The sequence below is a fragment of the Saccopteryx bilineata genome, chromosome 4 (genome assembly GCF_036850765.1).
Source record: "Saccopteryx bilineata isolate mSacBil1 chromosome 4, mSacBil1_pri_phased_curated, whole genome shotgun sequence".
Classification (NCBI taxonomy): domain Eukaryota; kingdom Metazoa; phylum Chordata; class Mammalia; order Chiroptera; family Emballonuridae; genus Saccopteryx; species Saccopteryx bilineata.
In genome coordinates, this window is record NC_089493.1 from 127,094,835 (window position 1) to 127,117,812 (window position 22,978).

At 42.3% G+C, this 22,978-nt stretch overlaps 1 protein-coding gene across 2 annotated transcripts in view; it reads left to right on the plus strand.

Moving 5' to 3' along the window:
• Window positions 1-22,978, plus strand: part of THSD4 (thrombospondin type 1 domain containing 4) — a 692,972-nt gene that overhangs the window by 641,755 nt on the left and 28,239 nt on the right. For both annotated transcript variants that reach the window (XM_066277962.1, XM_066277963.1), the window contains 4 exons: window positions 9,734-10,009; window positions 14,319-14,448; window positions 15,413-15,617; window positions 16,190-16,363. In XM_066277962.1, the coding sequence (XP_066134059.1) occupies window positions 9,734-10,009; window positions 14,319-14,448; window positions 15,413-15,617; window positions 16,190-16,363 (785 nt within the window). The remainder of the gene's footprint in view (window positions 1-9,733; window positions 10,010-14,318; window positions 14,449-15,412; window positions 15,618-16,189; window positions 16,364-22,978) is intronic.

Sequence of the window (22,978 nt, forward strand, 5' to 3'; positions counted from 1 at the left end):
GCATGGCAACAACATGGATGAACCTTGATAACATTATACTGAGCGAAATAAGTAAATCAGAAAAAAACTAAGAATTGTATGATTCCATACATAGGTGGGACATAAAAATGAGACTCAGAGACAAGGACAAGAGTGTGGAGGTTACAGGGTGGGGGGGGAGAGGGAGGGGGTTGGGGGAGGGGAGGGGCACAAAGAAAACCAGTTAGAAGGTGATGGAAGATAACTGGACTTTGGGTGATGGGAATGCAGCATAATCAAATGTCAAAATAACCTAGAGATGTTTTCTCTGAACATATGTACCCTGATTTATCAATGTCACTCCATTAAAATTAATTAAAAAAAAAAAAGCAGCATGGCAGTCCCTTGTGGCAGTTACAAAGAACTTCCTTGGCAACAAAAAAGCAGAAAACTATGAACTTCTGGTTCAAGGAATGCTGTTGGCTTTCTGCAACATTGGATGTAACATGAGCATTAAGATTAGTGATGTCACGGAAATGGCGCCGTGAGAAGCGCGTCCGACAGCTCTCCCCTAAATCACAACAAATTTATCAACTAGAAACAGAAAAATTTATCCTCGGAGCATTCCAGAGTTCCACACAAACTGAAAGCAAAAGGACTGTTATCACTTGAATCTGAGAGACGAGGGTGTGGAGGAAGCTACCGCAGCAGCGACGCTCATTCAAGCCACGAGGGAGTGCGCCTGCGGTGAGTCAGCCCATATACTTGGGAACCACGAGCCGCCGCGAGCGGCCGACGCGAGCCGCCACCGTGAGCCGCCACGAGCCGCCACGCGCGCCCGGTCCAGTTGAGCACCACTGCGAGTGGGGGTCGCCGGCCACCGGTGCCCGGAGCGCCCCATTCACGCGCGTGCCTTGGGCATTCCACGCACCCAGGGCGCCCTACTGGCCCGCACACCCAGGGGGCTCCATTATCCTGCGCCTGGTGCGGTCCAGCCGCCAGCGGCGGGGCGAGCAGGAGAGGCTTGGGAGATTCTCTCCGTGGGCGGGGCACCTCACCCAGCCATTCAAGCTAACAATCAAGCGTTGGGGGAGGGGCGCGCGCAGGCAGCCTAAAATACCTTCGGAAACACAGCTGCGACCCAATCACTGAAATTAGCTTAACCCATAAAATCTGCGCACCCTCGGTTCTAATTGATAAGATCTCTCTCAGTTCAGCGATCCAAGACAAGAGGCGTGATATTTTTTAGTGCCTCTCGCTAAAGGGGCGGGGGCAACTTCTGATTGATAGAGCCTCCATATTCAGGGATAAACGCTAACAAGAAGGACTTGGCAGATAATAAGGTCTATACTACACTAGTCGTAAGCAGAGACTAGTGCCTCTTCTTCCCTGCAAAAACAGGCTACAAAGTGTGGAAAGCCTGGGTTGAGAGGTCCAACTAAATGATAGGCGCTGAACAGTCACCTTGACAACAATTGACTCCCACCCCCGCCTGATTACACTGGAGGCCCTGACTCTCAGAGCCTTTCCCAAAGCCTTGCACTGAGTGGGGATAGAGTGGGGATTTCCCAGCTCTTTGAGCCTCTTACTCCCCAGGCAGAAGCAGTTGCAGCCTTATAGCTGGATCACCAGGCTGCTAATTCAGAAAGGGGGGTCTAGGAGAGAGAATCCAGGAAAGCAAACTCTCTCATCATTGGACCCTACAAACGCCAACAAGCCTTTACTTCCAGCAAGACTAAAGCCAATTATATGACATTGCCATAGAATCCCATCAACTGCAAATCCCTACCTAAGAGTAACACAGGGGCAGAGCCTGGGGTACAGAGTCACCGACTAGGAAGAGGGAGAAAAAAGAAAAAGGAAGAAGTTAACCTCTCAAAATCAAGAAAAACCCACAGACTTTATAACTTGATCCACTAATTTTTTTTTTGTTGTTGTTGTTGTTTGTTTCTTCTATCTTTTTGCCTTTATTTCCTCCACCTCGGTCCTTCTATTCTCTGCCCATCTTATGCTTCCCCTTTCTTGAACTACACTACCCATGAGTGTTGCATTTTATTTTTCTTCTTCATCCTCACCCTCCTTTAAGGTTATACTCCAAAACACTTAACTCTCACTCTCTCCTCTTTTGTTTTTTTTTTGTTTTTTTTTTGTCTTGCTTTGTTTTTTTCTCCTCCTATTTTATTTCTTCCTTCGTTGTTCTCTTTTTCTTATTTTTTCCTTTCTATTCGTTTTTTCTTTTCTCATTTTACTTTCCTCCCATATAATCCTCAATCACGAACAAATTAGTTAATTTGGGACTCAAGGCTTTTTTTTGGCTTTATTTCTCTTTTTTGCTTTTGTTTTTATTTTTTTTTCTCTTGTTTGTTTATTTTTGTGGCATTTTGGGTCCTCCCAACCCAAGGTCTCCATTGTATTTAGTCTTCGCTCCACTTAATACAACAGATTTTTACTTATTATTTTTATTTTTTCTTCTTTATTATTCTTTTTTGGTCCTTTTTTCTGATTCCCTCTTATCCCTCTCATTAGATCTCTTAGTTGACCATCACTTACAAGCAAATCATCTTATGCTTGTCTAAGATTTTCTTCCTTTTTTTTTTTTTTTTGCATTTAGTAGGTCCCTACTCCCTTTTTTTTGCCCCTTGAACTCTTCACCCCAAATCAGGCCCTCCATTATAGGCACGATATTTCCCTGAGGAGGGGAGAGGAGGGAAAGAGAAGAGAGAAAAAAAGGGGGAAATAATAAATTATTACTGTTTTTTTTTGTGGGGTGTTTTACCCTTTTTTTTTCTTCTTTTTTTTTTTTCCTTTTTACTCTTTATTAATTCTAATTAGTGCTATCAATAAGACCACCCTCAGATGCCGATAAGAAAGAGGAAATCGAATATTATGGATACAAAAGAAAGAGAGGTAACACAAATAGATGTGGAAAAATCTATGGAGAAAAGACTTAACATATTGGCAGCCTTGGAGCTAAATGACAGAGAATTTAAAATAGAAATCTTAAAAATACTCAGAGATATACAAGAAAACACAGAAAGGCAATATAGGGAGATCAGAAAACAACTCAATGAACACAAAGAATATATTACCAAGGAAATTGAAACTATAAAAACAAATCAAACAGAAATGAAAAACTCAATTCACGAGCTGAAAAACGAGGTAACAAGCTTAGCTAACAGAACAGCCCAGATTGAAGATAGGATTAGTGAAATAGAAGACAAACAACTTGAGGCACAACAGAGAGAAGAAGAAAGAGACTCAAAAATAATAAAAAATGAGAAAGCCCTACAGGAATTGTCTGACTCCATCAGAAAGAATAACATAAGAATAATAGGTATATCAGAGGGAGAAGAGAAAGAAAATGGAATGGAGAATATACTCAAACAAATAATAGACGAGAACTTGCCAAGCCTGTGGAAGGAACTAAAGCCTCAAATTCAAGAAGCAAACAGAACACCAAGTTTTCTTAACCCCAACAAACCCACTCCAAGGCACATCATAATAAAGATGACACAAACCAATGACAAAGAAAAAATTCTCAAGGCAGCCAGGGAAAAGAAGAGTACAACATATAAAGGAAGGCCTATTAGATTATCATCAGATTTCTCAGCAGAAACTCTACAAGCTAGAAGAGAGTGGACCCCAATATTTAAAGCCCTGAAAGAGAGGAACTTTCAGCCAAGAATACTATACCCATCAAAGCTATCCTTCAAGTATGAAGGAGATATAAAAACATTCACAAATACAGAAAAGATGAGAGAATTTATCAACAGAAAGCCCCCACTCCAGGAAATACTAAGGGGGGTTTTCCAACCAGATTCAAAGAACAAAAGAAAACAACACCACAAGTAACAGCTCCACCAAGAACACAATAAAACCAAACTTAAACTGTGACAACAAAGGAAAAAAAGGGGGGAGAGGATGGAGATTAACAGTAGCAAAGGATGATGAAGTGCAGAAATACTTATAAGATAGGGTACTACAATGAATATGGTAGGTACACTTTTCATTACTTAATGGTAACCACCCTTAAAAAAACCACCACAAAAACACTTGACTTAAAAAAGGTAGCAACAGAGGAAAGAAGTATGGAACACAAACAAACAAAAACAAATGATAGAAAAACAAAAGAGAAGAAACAAACTAGATACAAAACTAACAGAAAGCAATTTATAAAATGGCAGTAGGGAACCCACAAGTGTCAATAATTACACTAAATGTAAATGGATTAAACTTACCAATAAAAAGACACAGAGTAGCAGAATGGATTAAAAAAGAAAATCCAACTATATGCTGCCTACAAGAAACACATCTAAGCAACAAGGATAAAAACAAATTCAAAGTGAAAGGCTGGAAAACAATACTCCAAGCAAACAACACCCAAAAAAAAGCAGGTGTAGCAATACTCATATCTAATAATGCTGACTACAAGACAGAAAAAGTACTCAGAGACAAAAATGGTCATTTCATAATGATTAAGGGGAAGTTGAATCAAGAAGACATAACAATCCTTAATATATATGCACCAAACCAAGGAGCACCAAAATATATAAGACAGCTACTTCTTGACCTTAAAACAAAAACTAACAAAAATACAATCATACTTGGAGACCTCAATACACCGCTGACGGCTCTAGATTGGTCATCCAAACAGAGAATCAATAAAGATATAGTGGCCTTAAACGAAATACTAGAACACCTGGATATGATAGACATCTACAGGACACTTCATCCCAAAGCGACAGAGTATACATTTTTCTCTAGTGTACATGGAACATTCTCAAGAATTGACCATATGTTGGGCCACAAAGACAATATCAGCAAATTTAGAAAAATTGAAATTGTACCAAGCATATTTTCTGATCATAAAGCCTTGAAACTAGAATTCAACTGCAAAAAAGAGGGGGAAAAACCCACAAAAATGTGGAAACTAAACAACATACTTCTAAAAAATGAATGGGTCAAAGAAGAAATAAGCGCAGAGATCAAAAGATATATACAGACAAATGAAAATGAAAATACGACATATCAGAGTCTCTGGGATGCAGCAAAAGCAGTAATAAGAGGAAAGTTCATATCACTTCAGGCCTATATGAACAAACAAGAGAGAGCCGAAGTAAACCACTTAACTTCACACCTTAAGGAACTAGAAAAAGAAGAACAAAGACAACCCAAAACCAGCCGAAGAAAGGAGATAATAAAAATCAGAGCAGAAATAAATGAAATAGAGAACAGAAAAACTATAGAAAAAATCAATAAAACAAGGAGCTGGTTCTTTGAAAAGATCAACAAAATTGACAAACCCTTGGCAAGACTCACCAAGGAAAAAAGACACAGGACTCAAATAAATAAAATCCAAAATGAAAGAGGAGAGATCACCACAGACATCATAGAAATACAAAGAATTATTGTAGAATACTATGAAAAATTATATGCCACCAAATACAACAATCTAGAAGAAATGGATAAATTCCTAGAACAATACAACCTTCCTAGACTGAGTCATGAAGAAGCAGAAAGCCTAAACAGACCAATCAGCAGGGAGGAAATAGAAAAAACTATTAAAAATCTCCCCAAAAATAAAAGTCCAGGCCCAGACGGTTATACTAGTGAATTCTATCAAACATTCAAAGAAGACTTGGTTCCTATTCTACTCAAAGTCTTCCAAAAAATTGAAGAAGAAGCAATACTTCCAAACACATTTTATGAGGCCAACATAACCCTCATACCAAAACCTGGCAAGGATGGCACAAAGAAAGAAAACTACAGACCAATATCTCTAATGAATACAGATGCTAAAATACTAAACAAAATACTGGCAAATCAAATACAACAACATATTAAAAAAATAATACATCATGATCAAGTGGGATTCATCCCAGAATCTCAAGGATGGTTCAACATACGCAAAACGGTTAACGTAATACACCATATCAACAAAACAAAGAACAAAAACCACATGATCTTATCAATAGATGCAGAAAAGGCTTTTGATAAAATACAACACAATTTTATGTTTAAGACTCTCAACAAAATGGGTATAGAAGGAAAATATCTCAACATGATAAAGGCCATATATGATAAACCATCAGCCAACATCCTATTAAACGGCATAAAACTGAGGACTTTCTACCTTAAATCAGGAACAAGACAGGGTTGTCCACTCTCTCCACTCTTATTCAACGTGGTGCTAGAAGTTCTGGCCAGAGCAATCAGACAAGACAAAGAAATAAAAGGCATCCATATCGGAAAAGAAGAAGTAAAGGTATCACTTTTTGCTGATGATATGATCCTATACATCGAGAACCCAAAGGACTCCACAAAAAGATTATTAGAAACAATAAACCAATACAGTAAAGTCGCAGGATACAAAATTAACATACAAAAGTCCATAGCCTTTCTATATGCCAACAATGAAATATTAGAAAACGAACTCAAAAAAATAATCCCCTTCACGATTGCAACAAAAAAAATAAAATACCTAGGAATAAACATAACAAAGAACGTAAAGGACCTATATAATGAAAATTACAAAGCATTGTTAAGGGAAATCGAAAAAGATACAATGAGATGGAAAAATATTCCTTGTTCTTGGATAGGAAGAATAAATATAATCAAAATGGCCATATTACCCAAAGCAATATACAAATTTAATGCAATTCCCATCAAAATCCCTATGAGATTTTTTAAAGAAATGGAACAAAAAATCATCAGATTTATATGGAACTATAAAAAAACCCCGAATAGCCAAAACAATCCTAAGGAAAAAGAATGAAGCTGGGGGCATTACAATACCTGACTTTAAACTATATTATAGGGCCACGATAATCAAAACAGCATGGTATTGGCAAAAAAAATAGACACTCAGACCAATGGAACAGAATAGAAAGCCCAGAAATAAAACCACATATATATGGTCAAATAATCTTTGATAAAGGGGCCAACAACACACAATGGAGAAAAGAAAGCCTCTTCAACAAATGGTGTTGGGAAAACTGGAAAGCCACATGCAAAAGAATGAAACTCGACTACAGCCTGTCCCCGTGTACTAAAATTAATTCAAAATGGATCAAAGACCTAAATATAAGACCTGAAACAATAAAGTATATAGAAGAAGACATAGGTACTAAAATCATGGACCTGGGTTTTAAAGAACATTTTATGAACTTGACTCCAATGGCAAGAGAAGTGAAGGCAAAGATAAATGAATGGGACTACATCAGAATTAAAAGTTTTTGCTCAGCAAGAGAAACTGATATCAAAATAAACAGACAGCCAACTATATGGGAACTGATATTTTCAAACGACAGCTCAGATAAGGGCCTAATATCCAAAATTTACAAAGAACTCATAAAACTCAACAACAAACAAACAAACAATCCAATAAAAAAATGGGAAGAGGACATGAACAGACAATTCTCCCAGGAAGAGATACAAATGGCCAACAGATATATGAAAAGATGCTCAGCTTCATTAGTTATTAGAGAAATGCAAATCAAAACTACAATGAGATACCACCTCACTCCTGTTAGATTAGCTATTATCAACAAGACGGGTAATAGCAAATGTTGGAGAGGCTGTGGAGAAAAAGGAACCCTCATTCACTGTTGGTGGGAATGTAAAGTAGTACAACCATTATGGAGGAAAGTATGGTGGTTCCTCAAAAAACTGAAAATAGAACTACCTTATGACCCAGCAATCCCTCTACTGGGTATATACCCCAAAACCTCAGAAACATTGATACGTGAAGACACATGTAGCCCCATGTTCATTGCAGCACTGTTCACAGTGGCCAAGACATGGAAACAACCAAAGAGCCCTTCAATAGAAGACTGGATAAAGAAGACGTGGCACATATACACTATGGAATACTACTCAGCCATAAGAAATGATGACATCAGATCATTTACAGCAAAATGGTGGGATCTTGATAACATTATAAGGAGTGAAGTAAGCAAATCAGAAAAAAACAAGAACTACATGATTCCATACATTGGTGGAACATAAAAATGAGACTAAGAGACATGGACAAGAGTGTGGTGGTTACCAAGGGTGGGGGGGAGGGAGGACATGGGAGGGAGGGAGGGAGAGAGTTAGGGGGAGGGGGAGGGGCACAGAGAACTAGATAGAGGGTGACGGAGGACAATCTGACTTTGGGCGAGGGGTTTGCAACATAATTTGATGACAAAATAACCTAGACATGTTTTCTTTGAATATATGTACCCTGATTTATTAATGTCATCCCATTACCATTAATAAAAATTTATTAAAAAAAAAAAGATTCACTTCCTGGCCTGACCAGGCAGTGGCACAGTGGATAGAGCGTCAGACTGGGATGCAGAGGACCCAGGTTCAAGACCCCAAGTTCACCAGCTTGAGTGCGGGCTCATCTGGTTTGAGCAAAAGCTCACCAGGTAGGACCCAAGGTCGCTGGCTTGAGCAAGGGGTTACTTGGTCTGCTGAAGGCCCATGGTCAGGGCATATATGAGAAAGCAATCAATGAACAACTAAGGTGTCGGAACAAAAAACTGATGATTGATGCTTCTCATCTCTCTTTGTTCTTGTCTGTCTGTCCCTATCTGTCCCTCTCTCTGACTCTCTCTCTGTCTCTGTAAAAAATAAATAAATAAATAAATAAATAATAAGATACTTAAAAAAAAAAAAGATTCACTTCCTGAACAGTCACCTTGATAAGTTTTCTGAAAATCTTGGACCTGTTAGTGATGAACAGACTACTGCTGGAGCATCAAATGAGATTGTCCTCAACAAGTACACAATCGCAAGAGCTACAAACACAAATTTTTGCCTGAATAGAATTTAAATAAGTTTTACACAAATTTTATAATTAAAATAAGTGTTTTAATATGTTCTATTTTGGCCCTGGCCAGTTGGCTCAGCGGTAGAGCGTCGGCCTGGCGTGCGGGGGACCCGGGTTCGATTCCCAGCCAGGGCACATAGGAGAAGTGCCCATTTGCTTCTCCACCCCCACCCCCTCCTTCCTCTCTGTCTCTCTCTTCCCCTCCCGCAGCCAAGGCTCCATTGGAGCAAAGATGGCCCGGGCGCTGAGGATGGCTCCTTGGCCTCTGCCCCAGGCGCTAGAGTGGCTCTGGTCGCAGCAGAGCGACGCCCGGAGGGGCAGAGCATCGCCCCCTGGTGGGCAGAGCGTCGCCCCCTGGTGGGCAGAGCGTCGCCCCTGGTGGGCGTGCCGGGTGGATCCTGGTCGGGCGCATGCGGGAGTCTGTCTGACTGTCTCTCCCCATTTCCAGCTTCAGAAAAATAGAAAAAAAAATAAAAATAAAAAAATAATAAAAAATATGTTCTATTTCAAAATTGTAGACAAATTCTGATGCAATCATATCTTTTAGTGTATTTACTGCATTATATAAATTATTATATTTTCACAAAGATGATGCCCAAGAAGACATTCTACTTTATTATGTTAAACTAAATGTTGAAAATTTTACAATAAGATGAAAACCTAAAATCTTGAATTGCAAAAAAACTGTAGCTTACAGAGAAAAACTAATGTCAGATTTGAGATCAGCACACTCGAATTAGGTAAGAACAAGTGTTTTTGTGGATGCAACAAAAATTTTGTTCCCCGGTGTAATGTTTTAAACATTAGAGAAATTAGTGTCTCTTATTTTCCATATATGTGCTATGAATTAGAAATGGTCTTATGCTACCGGATCTTTAACGTTGAGCAGGGTCCTCTGCAAAACTCATCATCCAAACTAGACTCACATCTGGGTGTGCATGGCCTCTCCTCTCCTAGGTGAGCCCTTCAACGGCCAGCTGCTGCCAGCAGAGGGGAGCCCAGAGGAGGGGGATGCGAAGGTGCGGACAGAGGAGAAGGAAGACATGCACGGGGAGGCATCTGAAATGTTCACCTTCGAATCAGCGCAGAGCTTCCCAGTCAGGCGTCCAGATAGATTTTCTTCCCACCAACCAGAAAATTTAGTGCCACCAGCTCCACAGCCCCCACGGAGAAGCCGCGATCACAATTGGAAGCAGCTAGGGACCACAGAATGTTCCATGACCTGTGGGAAAGGTGAGCTCGCGGGGACCGCAGTGTCCCTGGTAGACCCCACGGGAGGGCAGACCCCACGGGAGGGCTGTGCAGCCAGACCCCAAGGACCTGACAAACGCCACCTCGTGTGCCTCACCCTGAGATGGCTCATGGCGGCGGGTGGTGTTGGGGGTCCCAGGACCACCCCTGGGCTCAGTGATCCACTTGAGGGACTCACAAAGCAGAAATGGTGCTATGGTCATGGTGATAGTGTATCATAGTGAAATGATACAGATCAGCATTGGCAAAGGGAGGCAGAAAGCTAGAGATAATTACACATTGAGTTAGTAGTCCTTTCAATGAGGACCCGCCCCTGGCACTGCAAAGGTGAGCAGCATGAAGAGCAATGGGCACAGGAACCTGAGATGGAGATGTGTTATTACCGAAGTAGTCTGCTGTTTAGGTCATTGTGTGGCACCTGTCAAAGTAACCAGATACACTCAGAACCAGGTGGAACGAAGTTACAGAAAGTATAAAAACGGCTGCCATGTGGCTTTATATTGGGAGCGGCACATGGAAAAGATTCTCTTCCAATTCACGTCTTTAAAGAGAGCCTGGCCCAGTCCTTCCAGCAGGGTGAGATGTAGCCCTGCCCGGAGACCTTTGTGGACAAAACTAGATTGGGACAAAAGCAAGTGCCAACTCAACCTCCTGCTGCTCGTATGGTCCGTGCTCGCTGCACAAGGCCGCAGCATCCAGGGGATCATTCAGCAGGTTCCTGCACCAGACATGATGGAAGACTCTGTGTCCAGAGTCTGATCCCCTTGCCCCCCACTACCTTGCCAGTCTTTATAGACCACACTGAAATAAAAATCTACCTCCCTTACTGTGCTCTAGCTTCTGGCCATCACACTCTTATTCACACTTCACCATCTAGCTCAGAGACCACCTCCTCTGTGAAGCCCTCCCTGATTCCACAAGGCAGAGGCAGGCACTTTTTCCCTGGGGCTTCCTGTGCTAGCTCTGCCAGGCCTGGCCATCTCCATGAGTGCACTCTTGACACCCCCTGCCCCTGGATCACCCCCAAGCATGCAGCTGGCACTCCTCCAGGGCTTCTGGATTGAGCGGCTGTGCCATCACTACATTGAAAGTGTGATATGTCAGCCATGAGAAGAGGTCTAAGGGTAGTGTTTACACCTCCAATACACTCTGGATATACAAGGTTGTTTATCACTAACATAACGTGGATTAATGTATTCAAAACTGAAGAACCTTTTTCTCTAGATCTTCATATTATTTGATTATTGTTCTTAGATGGCTTTCTCCTTTTCACTGCGGACACACACACACAGACACAACACACACAATGCACATCTGTCACTCAGTGCCTACAATGACATTCCCATCCTCTTCTTTGTCCTGATAAACTATACTATACTCAGGCCACAGAGCTCCAGGAGAAGTGCCTTGTAAATAGAACAAAAACAGAGATTCCTCTAACCCTCCCATCTCTCCCAGTCCTAGCCTGCCCTTTTCTTCCGTGTAATGAATGGCAGTAGCCCTTGGACACCTCTCCTTGCTCCTCAGTCAGCGTGCAGGGCAGGTGAGTAGTGTGGGTGTGCCAAACGTCCAGCTCCTCTCACGGCAGTCAGCGGCAGTGACAACTGTGCCATGACGAGAAACGTTGAGTCCACAGTGCTGTCCAGCTCTTCTCTACACAACCCACGTCCGTCCCACCTTGTGACCTCGTCACTTGTCCCCACACTGACCCTCTCCCAAACTCTTCTTCAGTCCTTCCTGGCGAAACTAACCAGGCCACACATTTCTACACCTGTCACGTCAGAATCTCCCTCTCTGTAAACACTCTCAGCATCGTGAAATCTTCGTTGCAGGAGGGGTCCTATCACAGGCACTCAGGTGTGGCCTTCACTCTGTCTAGTCATTGCTAAGACTTCTGCCTAGCTGGTCAGAATCTTGGCTTGATTGGTTGGTTCTTGGAGTTCTAAGACTGGAGTGATTTATGTTCTTCTTGCTCCTTATTTTGTCCATCTCCTCATAATGCTTTACTGACTTCTACCTGTGGTAGAGTTCCCTGCTCCAACATAACATACTTCTGTTTTGATCAACATACCCAACATATAACCCAGCCAGACTGATCCAAGATTCTTCCTGTTGCTGAAGCACAGCTAGCACTTGACCTCACCAACATATTCCTGCTTGCTGGCAATTGGAGGAATATTCTATAGCGTGCTTGAATAATGAAGAGATGGCCGGGTGTCTCCCTTTCTGCAGAGATCAAAGCTGACCAAAGAAAGAAACCATTGTGGTTACTGGAGTCAAGAATTATAGATCGGATATTTTCTCACCATCGGAGACAGAGAGGGAGCTTCCCTCCAACTTTTATTTCCTTGATTAAACGTTGGGGCTGGACGATGGACTGTAACGGCAGAGAGAGGGCAGGGGAAGGTAGGCAAAGGCCATGTGCAGAGAGCCCCAAGCAGGGCCCATCTTTGCAAGACACGGAGCATTCCTATGGTAACCTGTATCCTTCTGGCTGAATATACTAAATTTCCCTCTCACTTGAATGCCAAGTGGTTAGGGTAGTTACTGTTGCTTTCCAACCCACAAACTTGTAAGGAGGAAAGTTAAACCCATGTGGTCTGCAGGGAAAGGTACAGGCTAAAAATAAGATTTTTTTTACTAATCCCTTAATAGCTGTGTCCCAAATGGGTACCCTGCAAGCCATGTACTAAATCTTGTTCACCTTTTAACTCAGAACAATGTGCTTAATGTTTGTTGAATTTAATTAAAGATCTCTTCTTAAATGGAAGCAGATTTGTCGCTGGGCAAAACTTAATTCCACAGAAGGTTTTGCTTCCTATTAATTTTACAGTCCGTACTGCTTGTTACTCAGCTAATAATTGTGCTTAATTGGGACGTTATTTTAAAATAATGGTCTCAAGTTATAGCTACATTGTAAATGTTTACTGCCAGAGTACTTGAAGCAAACTGGTATTTCAGGTTCAAAACTGTCTCACATGCAGTCTAGTTTCTTACCAGAACTCCCCTCTGGCTCAGTGCCATGCAAGACCAGCTTAGAGAAGCATGGAAACGCTGCTTATAACTGGTGAACTATTGAGACATATAAGTTATTTCTCTCGCTAGTTAAAATTGTAGCAAGTTGGAAGTTCAGAAGCTGTAAACGCCTGGCCAGTTTGCAACAGAGCTAAGTAAGACAGGGCTGTAGAATTAATAATAGTGTTCAGAGGGGCAGGAATTGTGTAGTAGTCCAGATGGGGGAGTGGGGGGAGGCAGTTCTTTGTGAGGAAGAGTCTTACTCTTCTAATAGTGGGGCTGAAGGTTGGGTTGATTCCTTTTCTCACTTTGTAAACATTCATTAGTAATACCTCTGTACTGCCACTAGGGGGTAGCAAAGAGAGAAAGGCCAACTTGTGAGTCAGCTGTTTTTTGAGTTGAGACCTAGTAATGACATCATATTCTTTCTTTCCAAAACAGACTTATCCTTTTTAAGCCAATGAAACTAGACTGTGTTCTTTTTTAAAAATACAAAATGATGAGGCAATAAGTATGATTTTTTTAGCTATAAAAATAAATATTAGACCTCTAATAAATATTCATTCAACAAACTCTTATTGAGCTAGGCACTAGGGATTCCAAGATGAACAAGGACTAGCTGTCCCTGAGAAGCTCACTGTCCCATGGGAGGTGGATGTATATTCAAGTACCTGAAATGCCCCCGGATCCATGCTTACTTGGGGAAGGTGCAAATTGCCTTACAAAGGGGCCAGCTATTCCTCGAGCCCATTCCTGAACCATTTTATTTTCCTCCTTCAACCTAACTGTCTCTTAAATGCATGTGGTGCTCAAGGCTAGTTTGTCAGGCATTTGTGACCCCCAGGTCAGCAACTTGGACAGTCCCTTCCCTCCAAGACCCAGGTATGCCCAGTTCCCCCACCCCCTTCTCCAGGATGCAACTTGAGCCCCCAGGACCCTTTCTTTTGATGTCTCCAGAAAGCTTTCAGGAAGTTATTATTTGTGCCCATTTTATCATCTCTCCCCTGCATAGCGATATGTCAAATTGTTATGAAAATGGTTTTGATCTGCCTGTGAGCGCTTTCAAACCACATCCACGAATAGACTTGTGGGGGGCAAGGACTAGCCCCCCTCATCTTTGCACCCACAGTGCTGAGCAGAGCACCTGTGTGGAAGGTGTCTGTGTGAACTATCCTGTTTCTGTGGCCTCTTTTCACGGGCACCTGGATCTCTGTCACCCCCACCAGAGACCAGCATTCAGGTGCGTGTGACTCAGGCGTCCTGCTTGTCCTTCCAGGGTCACAGTATCCTGTCTTCCGCTGTGTGCACAGAAACACTCATGAGGAGGTGCCCGAGAGCTCCTGTGACCCCAGCATGAAGCCGACCCCCGAAGAGGAGCCCTGCAATCTCTTCCCCTGCCCAGCCTTGTAAGGCAGCCCCTCTGCTTCCATCCCTGCTGCAGTTTACTCTGATGGTTTGTGCATAAGAATGACCTTGGTAGCACATAAAATCTCATATTTAAATCAGTCTCCATCTGACTTAGAAACATGGGACTTGGTCTATGCAGAACACGCAGTCTGTTTAGCAAAGAGCACCTACCTGTCTTTCAGGATCGACACAGGAGGCTCTTGTAGCATTTAGCAGGGAGCTTGCCCTTTGGGAAACTGGAGCAATTAGGGGTTAGCCTGGTAAGAAGAACAAAGACGGAAGCAAAGAATCACAGTCCGTGTGGTCAGTATTGTAGGACAGCAGTATGCAGAGAAAGAATAATTAAAGTCATACTACACCGACCTGGGGAGCCAGGAGGAGTGGCTCAGGAGAGACTGTGGACTGATTATTGAATGACAAGTAGGACATTTCAAAAGAACAAGGAGGAAGAGCCCTAACAGGGATCCAAACTTAATTCTCAAAGTAATTAAAACATAATTATCATCCAAACATATGATGAGCATGTGCTGATCTCTTACTCAAAGGAATGACAAAGCAAGGTGACAGAAGAGATGTGAAACTGATATGTAAATAAAATAGTTAATGAAAAATAAAGAATGCTGGCCTCAGATCTCTAAGTTAGTTATAAAGTGGGTTAAGGTTCTTCAGGGCAATGAAACTAAGCTTTCAAGTTCTTTGTTTGTTTGTTTATTTTTACTAGATAAAAATTATTTAATTGTATTTTCTCAATTTTCTTGAATTGTGTAAACTCGTTGGCCAATAGCATGCCAAACGAAGTTAATGTCTTTGCAGAGCTGGGTGGCGCTGAGGCAGGCTGGTAGGCAATGTCCTGCAAGGGTTACCCACAAGCATTCTGACGTTCTGTGTAAGTCAGCTCAGTTCCCTCCCTCTTCCTGTTGATTGAAGTGACCTGTCCCTGTTACTCTCTCCTCCCCGAGCCAGCTGGGACATCGGGGAGTGGTCGGAGTGCAGCAAAACCTGTGGCCTGGGCATGCAGCACCGCCAGGTCCTGTGCCGCCAGGTGTATGCCAACCGCAGCCTGACGGTGCAGCCCTACCGATGCCAGCACCTAGACAAGCCGGAGACCACCAGCACCTGCCAGCTCAAGATCTGCAGCGAGTGGCAGATCCGCGCAGACTGGACCTCGGTACGCGGAGGGTGGCTCCGCCCTAACACCCCCGGCCACTCGCCTCCCCCTACCAAAACCTGACTTGGAAGGACCCTGAGTCCTCTAGAAGGGGACCTGGCCCATGGGGTCTGGATAGCTGCTTTTGCACGTGGTAGCCTGTGACAGCTCAATAGGGTAAAAGCAGTGCGTGCCACCCCTGCCGGCTCCAGTCCCAGACCTTAAGAACCACGTGCTTAACCTCCCGTCTCTCTCATGTGTCACGGAGGAGTGAAGGTTGGAAATGCTGGTAGAGCCGCCTCCTCCCAATCTTCTCTCCCACTTTATAGACCACAGAACTGAAACTCAGACAAACAAAGTAGGCAAGAGATCAAAAATGGGCATAGAGAAAAGGGCTGCAGCATTTTCGGGGCGGATGCCTCCCCATGTGGCATCACATCACTGGGGATCTAGCAGCACAGGGGAGCCTCAGCAGTCCTCTGCTTCAGTGGCAGGTGACAGGAAGGAGGGCAATCCCAGTGGGGAGCCCCTAGCGCTGTTGCTGCCCGCCCTCCCTCCCACTGACCCACTGACTTCCCCTTGCTGTATTGTAGTGCTCGGCGCCCTGCGGAGTGGGGCAGAGAACCCGTGACGTGAAGTGCGTGAGCAACATTGGGGACGTGGTGGATGACGAGGAATGCAACATGAAGCTCCGGCCCAATGACATAGAGAACTGTGACATGGGACCTTGCGCAAAGAGCTGGTTCCTCACCGAGTGGAGCGAGAGGGTGAGCATGACAGCAGAGGAGGGGTCTTGGGGAGCTGGGGACCAAGGTCTGCAGGGCTGATGGGCAGGGGCCACATGTCACAAAGTACCCCCAAATCACACAAAGACGAATTACCAGCTACAAATCCTTAGGGTAATTTCTGACTTTGGGGAAAAGGCCCCAAGATGAGTTCTTGCAGGCTTTCTGTCCTTATATGAATCTCCATGGTGCCTGCAGCTCACCTGGAGACCTTGTTACAGCCCAGGATGTGAGTCAGCAGGGATGGGATCACCCGAATTCTGCATTTCTAAGGGGCTCCCAGTGTGGCCAAGGCCGCTGATTTAGGGATGGAGGAAACCAGTCATGGTCATGGAATCTTAGGGGACATTATTGAGCCTCCAAGCCCTCTCGCCTCAGCGTCACATGAACAAACAGTGCCGTATCTCAAGCTTGGAGGAGTAGACATATCAGCGGAGTTTACATATCAGCGGGCTGGGGCCTATCCACTCTATTGGTGGATTCCAACCAGCCAGCATCCATTCTGATGCTGGTCCAGTGCTCACCATGGACCAGCTGTTTAGTGTTCTGAACATCACCCTGCAAGGACTCCCATGGCTTCCTTCATTCCTCCCTGTCAGCACAGTACTAATCTCTGCAGTGGGAGTGTTGTTGGGAAAGAAGGGAGAGCCAGACCTGAACACACAGCCTTCCCTCAGCAGTCAGAGCTCCCCCTGCCCATTCTCACCCAGTGATTCGGCTCCTGTGGTCTCCCGACACCTCACAGCCAACAGCCCTGTCCCTTGTCCCCAGGACCTCCCCAAGAGAGACAGCCTTTGTCAGAAGTGCTGAGCCCTTAGGACGAGTAGCTCGCTGACACCGACCCTCCAGTCCCAGGAGGGGACAGCCACAAGCACCTAATTAGCCATGGGGAAGATGCAAGCCAGAGGGAAATGAAAAGTGGGCTGAGTCAAGGTGTCCATTGACTCAGCCCAGCAGGCTCACCAGGTCTGGTTGCGTGTTCTCCCGGCCTCCTCCCAGCAAGGATGGGGCTCCTGGTCCTGCAGAAGCAGTGCTGCGAGGTGCGTCGGCAGTGACTGTGGGCAGCCTCCCTGGCAGCACCAGGAGTCTTCCACAGCGTCCCTGACATGTCTGATGCATCTGTCGAAAATCCCCCGTGTGCCAAGACAATCATGTCTATTTCTTGGACAGCCCAAAGTGTCAAGAGGTTTCCTTTTACGCTGACCAAGGTTTTCCTTGCCAGCTCCCTGCGTGTCCTCTCCTCACACTGCAGACCTACAGGTCCTGAGGAACCCCTCCCACTTCTTCTCCAAGCTAAACATTTCTGTTCCTTCAACTGATTCTCTGTTTGTCTGCATCTTGGGCCAGAATTTGCTGTGTCCACAATAATTTGCGACATTTGGTGTGTAAGCGAATGAATGGAAACATCAATGCTTGGCTTTCCTGTTTATATTGGGAAGATGCTTTTGAAAATAGTTCACTTTTCTACTGATGCAGTAATATACACCATTATAAAGAATATGAGCCTGAACAGTGGTGGTGCAATAAATAGAGCGTCCACCTGGGTTGCTGAGGTCCCAGGTTCCAAACCCCAAGGTCGCCAACTTGAGCACGGGCTCATCAGCTTGAATACAGAGTTGCCAGCTTGAGTGCAGGGATCATAGACATGACCCCAAGGTCGCTGGCTTGAGCAAGGGTTCACTGGCTCACCTGGAGTCCCCCAGTCAAAGCATGTATGAGAAGCAATCAGTGAACAACTAAAGTGCCCCAACGATAAGTTGATGCTTCTCATCTCACTCCCTTCCTGTCTCTCAGTCTTGAAAAAAAAAAAGAATCTGAAAAGTATACCTCCAGTCTCTTCATTAGAAGATAACAATTTTAGATTTTTAAGCTACACTGCCAAGCTTGTTTCTACTCACACTTCATATATGCAGCATTTTGCATTCATATGTACTTTCAGGATATAAATCATAACATATGTATAATTTGTTAACCTGATTTTTTTTATTTATGTATTATAAACATCTTGATGGAATTAAAAACCTTTCAAGGATGATTTTTAATTAGAATAAGCTATTGTGTGACTATTATCATTGAACCAATAACCTATTTCTACATGTTTGGGGTATTTTTTAATTTTTACTATTTTAAATAATATTTCAATAAATATTCTTCTTATTATTTTATTTTATTTATTTATTTTTAGTTAAGTGAGAGGCAGGGAGGCAGAGAGACGGACCCCCGAATACACCCCAACCAGGATCTACCTAGCAAGCCCCCTCTGGGGCGATGCTTGCTCATCTGAGGCCATTGCTCCATTGCTCGGCACCTGAGCTATTTTAGCGCTTGAGGCAAGGCCATGGTGCCCTCCTCAGCACCTGGGGCCAACTTGCTCAAATGAGCCATGGCTAGGGGGTGGGGGGAGAGAGAGGAAGAGAGAGAAGGGAGAGGAAAAAGGATGGAGAAGCAGATGGTTGCTTCTCCTGTGTGCCCTGACCAGGGATCAAACCCAGAACTTCCACATACCAGGCTACGCTCTACTGCTAAGCCAACCAGCCAGGGTCTCAGTAAATACTCTTATGGGAAAATCTTTATATGCACCTTCCCCTTTTCTCTAAAACAATGTTTAGTAAGTAGAGTTCTTTGACCAAATGCTGCAAACACTTTCAGAACTCTGACACATTTTGAGCAAATTTCTTTCCAGAAAAATGATGTCAACTTAGAGTCTCCCCAGCAGCAGCTGGAATCACTTTTTTCATTCTTTTATAGCACTGGTTCTTCACCATTTTGTAACCCCCCTCTGTGCCTGTGCCATGCTCCCTTTGGGCATCACGTTTGAAACCATGACTTACGTGAGGTTGTCACACTGGGGAAGGTTTCCTGTGGGCTGCTTCATTCTTCTTTGGCTTAGTGGCCTTAGGACAGGTTCAGCCCCAAAGTATAACCAGTTTGTGGCAGTCTTCCACGTGTGAATAGTGGCTTTGTATGAAAAATCAATCCTGATAAGCTTTTAGTCTAAACTATGCAATTTTTAGCATAAGCACGTATTGAATACCTATTACAAGCTAGGTATGAATGAGACACAGCCTCCATCTAAGGAGCTCAAGTGGGAGAGAGGACAGAAAATGAGATTGAAGTTTACAGACACATAAGGATTCAAAGTATATGTATGACACTGTGATGTAGAAGAAATACACAGGCAGTCGCTGGCTTACAAATGAGATGGGTTCTTCAGGCTTGTTCTTAAGTTGAATCTGTATGTAGTTGGAACAGGTACATTTACCTAATAAATGCAACCTAGACATGGGTTTGTCTTCAGATAGTATTTATTTTTACCTTTCTGTGCATATTAATAAACATTTAAATACAACCTTGAATAATCTTGGATGATGCAGAAGATGACAAACTTGTTGAAGAGGCTGGGACTGGTGTTAGAGTCAGGGTTTGATTCTGCTGCTGGAGTCAGTTTCTTGAAGAGGCATCCAGGGTGTTTTGTACAGAGCTTTTGAGGGGGGTTGTTTTGTGTTTGTTTTTCTTTGTTTTTTGTTTAGAAAATAAATGTAATAGGGTAACATTGATCAATAAAAGTACATAGGTTTCAAGTGAACATCTCTATAGCATTTGAATGTTGATGGCATTGTGTGACCATTATCCAAAGTCAAATTATATTCCATCACCATATATATTTGTCCCTGTTTACTCCCCTGCCCACCCCCTCCCTCTAGCAACCACTTCACTGTTATCTATGTCCATGAGTCTCAGTTTTATATCACACCTATGTGTGAAATCATACAGTTCTTAGCTTTTTCTGCTTTTTCTGGTTTACTTATTCCACTCAGTATAATCCGCTTCTGTGTCCATGCATGTTGTCATAAATGGCAATATGTCATTTCTTATGGCTGAGTAGTATTCCATTGTATATATGCACCACATCTTCTTTATCCAGTCCTCTATCGAGGGACACTTTGGTTGTTTCCATGTCTTGGCCACTGTGAATAATGCTGCGATGAACACAGGGGTGCATGTGTCTTTGTGTACCAGTGTTTTCTAGTTTTATGTAGAGAAAGTGGGCACCCTTGTCTTGTTCCTGATTTTAGAGGAAAAGCTTTCAGTTGTTCACCACTTAGGATGTTATTGGCTGGTGGTTTGTGATATACAGCCTTTATTATGTTGAGGAACTTTCCTTCTATCCCCATTTTATTGAGTGTTTCAAAGATAAATGTATGTTACATCTTACCTAGTGCTTTTTCTGCTTCTGTTGATAAGATCCTACAATTTTTGTCTTTGTTTTGTTGTTATGATGTATTACATTGATCAATTTGTATATGATGAACCATCCTTATGCTCTTAGAATGAATCCCACTTGATACTTGATCGTGATTTATTTTTTTTAATGTATTGTTATATTTGATTTGCTAGTATTTTGTTTAGGATTTTTGCATCTGTATTCATTAGAGATATTGTTGGTCTGTAGTTTTCTTTTTCTTTTTGTATTTTCCTTGCCAGGTTTTGATACCAGGGTTATGTTGACCTCATAAAATGTATTAGGAAGTATTGCTTCTTCTTCTGGTTTTTGGAAGACTTTGAGAAGGATTCTTTGAATGTTTGGTAGAATTCACTAGCCATCTGGGCCTAGATTTTAATTTTGGGGTGGTTTTTGAGAGTTGTTTCTATTTCTTCCCTGCTTATAGGTCTATTTAGGTTTTCTAATTCTTTGTGACTCAATCTGGGAAGACTGTATAGTTTTAGAAACTTACCCATTTCTTCTAGATTGTTGAATTTGGTGGCATATTATCTTTCATAGTATTCTAGCATGATCCTTTGTATATCTACAATGTCTGTGGTAATTTCTTCACTTCCATTTTGGATTTGGTTTATATGAGTCATTTCTCAGTTTTCCTTAGTGATTGTATTCAGGGGTTTATTCATTTTATTGATCTTTTCAAAGAACCTGCTCTTTGCTGTATTAATTTTTTCTATAGTGGTTTTCTTTTCTCTATTTCATTTATTTCTGCTCTAATTTTTACGATTTCCTTAGTTCTGCTGACTTTGGGTTGCCTTTGTTCTTTCTTTCCTAGTTCATTAAGATGTGATGTAAGGTTGTTTACTTGGGATCTCTCTTGTTTCTTGATATAAGCCCATAGTGATATAAACTTCCCTCTTATTACTGCTTTCACTGCATCCCAGAGATTCTGATATATCGTGTTGTCATTCTCACTTGTCTATAGATATCTTTGATCTCCACTTTTATTTCTTCATTAACCCTGTAATTTTTTAGAAATATGTTGTTTACTTTCTACATTTTTGTGGGTTTCTTTACTTCTTTTTTGCAGTTGAATTTTAATTTCACAGCCTTATGGTCAGAGAATATACTTGGTATAATATCAAGCTTCTTAAATTTGTTGAGTTTAGTTTTGTGGCCCAATATATGGTCTGTTCTTGAGAATGTTTCATGCTCACTGGAGAATAATGTATAATCTAATGTTCTGAGCTGAAATGTTCTGTAAATGTCTATGATGTCCTTTTGTTCTAGTGCAGTGGTCGGCAAATTCATTAGTCAACAGAGCCAAATATCAACAGTACAATGATTGAAATTCTTTTGAGAACCAAATTTTTTAAACTTAAACTATATAAATAGGTACATTTCTTATCGAGGTAGCACCCGCACATGGTATTTTGTGGAAGAGCGACACTCAGGGGCCAAAGAGCCACATGTGGCTCACAAGCTGCAGTTTGCCGACCAGGGGTCTAGTGTGTAGTTTAAGACAGAGATTTCTTTATTGATTTTCTGTTTGGATGATCTATCTAAAGATGTCAATGGTGTGTAGAGATCTCCATATATGATTGTGTTTTTGTCTATTTCTCTTTTTTGTTCTGTTAGTAGATATATTATATATTTGGTTGCTCCCTGATTTGGTGCATCTATATTAAGAAGTATTATGTCTTCTTAATATAATGTCCCCTTTACCATTGTGAAATGTCCATCTTTGTCTCTTGTAACCTTTGTTGTCTTGAAGTCAGTATTGTCCGGTATTAGTATGGCTACACCTGCTTTCTTTGGGTATTATTTGCTTGGAGAATCGTTTTTCAACCTTTCACTTTGAGTCTACTTTAGTCCTTGAGGCTTAGATGTGTCTCCTGAAGGCAGCATATGGTTGGGTTTTGCTTTTTGATCCATTCTACTACTCTGTGCCTCTTTAATGGTGAGTTTAGTCCATTTACATTTAGCATAATTATTGACATATGAAAATTTCTATAGCTATTTTATATTTTGTTTCCTGGTAGCTCTGTGTCTCCTTTGGTTCTTCTCTTTTGTGTTTCTATCAGTTGTTTTGGTTTGGTGGTATTTTATGCTTCTTTCCTCTATTTCCTCTTTTTTTAACCTATGTGTTTCAGTTTCAGTTTTTTCATGAGTGGTTACTGTTATATTATTGAGAAAAAATTTTTCATGTATACAAGAGTCCTTTGTCTTATGAGTGTTTTTGCACTCCATCCTCCTTTGCTACCACAGATCTTTATCCTCTCCCCATTGTTGTCACAGATTATCCTTGTTGGAGCTTTTACTTGTAGTTTTGTGTTGTTTTGTTCTCTGTATCTGATAGAATAACCTCCTTGAGT